The sequence below is a fragment of the Mercurialis annua genome, linkage group LG5, assembly GCF_937616625.2.
Source record: "Mercurialis annua linkage group LG5, ddMerAnnu1.2, whole genome shotgun sequence".
Classification (NCBI taxonomy): domain Eukaryota; kingdom Viridiplantae; phylum Streptophyta; class Magnoliopsida; order Malpighiales; family Euphorbiaceae; genus Mercurialis; species Mercurialis annua.
This window is the reverse complement of record NC_065574.1, coordinates 42187515-42190222: the sequence shown is the minus strand read 5'-3', so window position 1 is coordinate 42190222 and position 2708 is coordinate 42187515. Positions and strand designations below refer to the sequence as shown.

The 2708-nt window shown below is 42.9% G+C and overlaps 1 protein-coding gene across 1 annotated transcript; it reads right to left on the bottom strand.

Annotated features, from left to right (window-relative positions):
* Positions 1–350: 350 nt before the first annotated feature.
* LOC126681870 (uncharacterized) lies at positions 351–1312 on the bottom strand. The gene is made up of 3 exons (XM_050377424.1): positions 1027–1312; positions 603–656; positions 351–502 (listed from the first exon to the last, which is right to left on the bottom strand). The coding sequence occupies exons 1-3, from the start codon at positions 1310–1312 to the stop codon at positions 351–353; spliced, it is 492 nt and encodes a 163-aa protein (XP_050233381.1).
* Positions 1313–2708: the final 1396 nt, after the last annotated feature.

The window sequence follows — 2708 nt, the reverse complement described above, 5'->3', positions numbered from 1 at the left end:
AAGTGGTCTTGATGGTGGTGGAGGCGATGAGGCGGTGACGGCGGTAGCGGGCTTAGCGGCGGTAGCTGCCTTCGTTGACTTAGCGGTTTTATCCATGTTGAGTAGAGGCAAAAGGGTGATCAGAAATGTTTTTCTTTTGAAGTTTGGTGGTGGTTTAGGGGTGGTAGAGTGGTGGCCGAATTCTTGGATGAAAGAGAAAGAAGCTTTTGAATCTTTGCCAAAATGGCAAAGAGTGAGGAAGAAGATGAAGTGGGGGTGAGCTTTTAGGAAAAAGAAACACATATTTGAATTTTGAATCATGAGATGGTGACAACTCATTTATCCATGTGAGTTGTGTTTCTTTTGAATGGTTAAGATGACGCCACCTCATCACCCCATGTGAAGTACTTTAAGAGTCTTGAGAAAATCAAATGCTGATGTGGCATTTTAATGAAGCTTCTCAATCGAGAAGCACCTGAGAATTGTGCTTCTCGATCGAGAAGGCCCTTTGGGAAAACTTCTGCTTCTCAATAGAAGCACTTCTCGATCGAGAAGTGACCTGTGAGTTACTTCTCGATCGAGAAGCTTGGCTTTTTAAGTCATTTTTGCTCCTCTTTTGAGACTTGCAAAAATTTGCCGCTTAGTTTTCCAAGCTTGACACTTCTCTATCCTGATCTCTAACATCACAAACACAAATACACTCCGGCATTAAATGGAACAAAAAGATATACAAAAATTAAACAAGAAAAATTGAGCAAAGTAAATTACTAAAATGATTAAACTAAGGATAAAAATCGAATCTCTTGGGATTACCTCCAAAGTGCGCTTGTTTCAAGTCAAAAGCTCGACCGTTAATCCATCTCGCTCAAGAAGGAGGGGTGAGGTAGAATTGCTCACCAATTTGATCTGTCAAGGGTCCTAGATAAGGCTTGCAACGGTGTCCGTTCACCTTGAACGTCTCTCCCTTTTGGTTTTCTAACTCGATATCTTTATGATCCGCCACACTCCGGATCTTATAGGGACCACTTTATCGGGACTTAAGCTTGCCCGAAAATAACCTCAATCTTGAATTGTAGAGAAAAACAAATGCTCCTACTTCAAAGGTCTTGGGAGAGATGTGGGCATCATGCCACCGCTTGATCTTCTCTTTATAAAGCTTGGCATTCACATATGCCGAGAATCGGAATTCATCCAATTCATTCAATTGTAACAAGCGCTTCTCTCCCGCCGCCTTAAGATCAAAATTCAATTTCTTGATTACCCAATAGGCCCGGTGATCTAACTCAATTGGCAAATGACACGCCTTCCCATATACAATGCGATAGGGAGACATACCTAATGACGTTTTGAATATCGTGCGATATGCCCTAATGCATCATCTAGCTTCAAGCTCCAATCTTTCCTAGTGTCATTCACTGTCTTCTCAAGAATCCACTTCAATTCTTGATTTGAGACCTCCACTTGACCACTTTTTTTATGGATGGACCCGGTGGTACACACTATATTTCTTCATCAAGGCTTCAATATGCCAATTGCAAAAGTGTGATCCACCATCACTAATTATTGCTCTAGGGGTGCCAAACCGGTTAATCAACCATTTGAGAAATTGCAACACAACCTTGGAATCATTGGTAGGCAAGGCTTCCGCTTCAACCCATTTAGACATATAGCAAACCCCAACCAAGATGTATTGGTTCCCATACAACATTGGAAACGGCCCCATAAAATCAATCCCCCCACACATCAAAAATCTCAACTTCTTGGATAATGGTCAATGGCATCTCATCCCTCTTTGAAATGTTGCCAACTCTTTGGCAACGGTCACAATGACCCACAAAGTCTTTAGCATTCCGGAATAGTGTTGGCCAAAAGAACCCACTCTCAAGAACTTAAGCGGCGGTTCTTGCCGACCCATAATGACCGGCATAGTCGGACTCATGACATGAGCTTGGTATAGGCATCATCTCTTTCAAGGCAACACACCTCCTCAACATCCCATCTCCACAAATGTTGAACAAATAAGGCTCATCCTAGAAGAATCTCTTGACATCGGAGAGGAACGTTTTCGTTGATGGTAAGTCAAATCCGGAGGCATCATATTGGAAGAGAGGTAGTTGGCTATATCACCGTACCATGGTGTATCAACCTCGCTAATCATCATTAGCATCTCATCCGAGAACCGCTCATTGATTTCCACCCCAATTGGTATCGGTTCCGAAATCTCAAATCTTGACAAGTGATCCGCTAACACATTTTCCATACCCTTCTTGTCCCGGATCTCAATGTCGAATTCTTGCATCAAAAGAATCCACCGGATAAGCCGTGGCTTCGCATCTTGCTTGGCAAAAAGGTGTCTCAAAGCGGCATGATCGCTGTATATGATTGCCTTTGAGCCATGCAAGTGTTGTCGGAACTTATCTAGAGAGAAGACCATCGCTAACATTTCCTTTTCGGTGGTGGTGTAATTGAGTTGCGCTCCCGCCATTGTCCAGCTTGCATAGTAAATCACATGCACCCGCTTGTCCTTCCTTTGCCCCAATACATATCCTAAGTCTTGATCGCTTGCATCGCACATAATTTCAAAGGGAAGAGTCCAATCCGGGGATGATATGATTAGAGCGGTGACAAGTGCTTCCTTCAACCTATCAAAAGCAAGCACACATTCATTAGTAAAGTCAAAAGGAGAGTCCATGACAAGTAGGTTAGTTAAAGGTCTAGCAAGTGAAGAG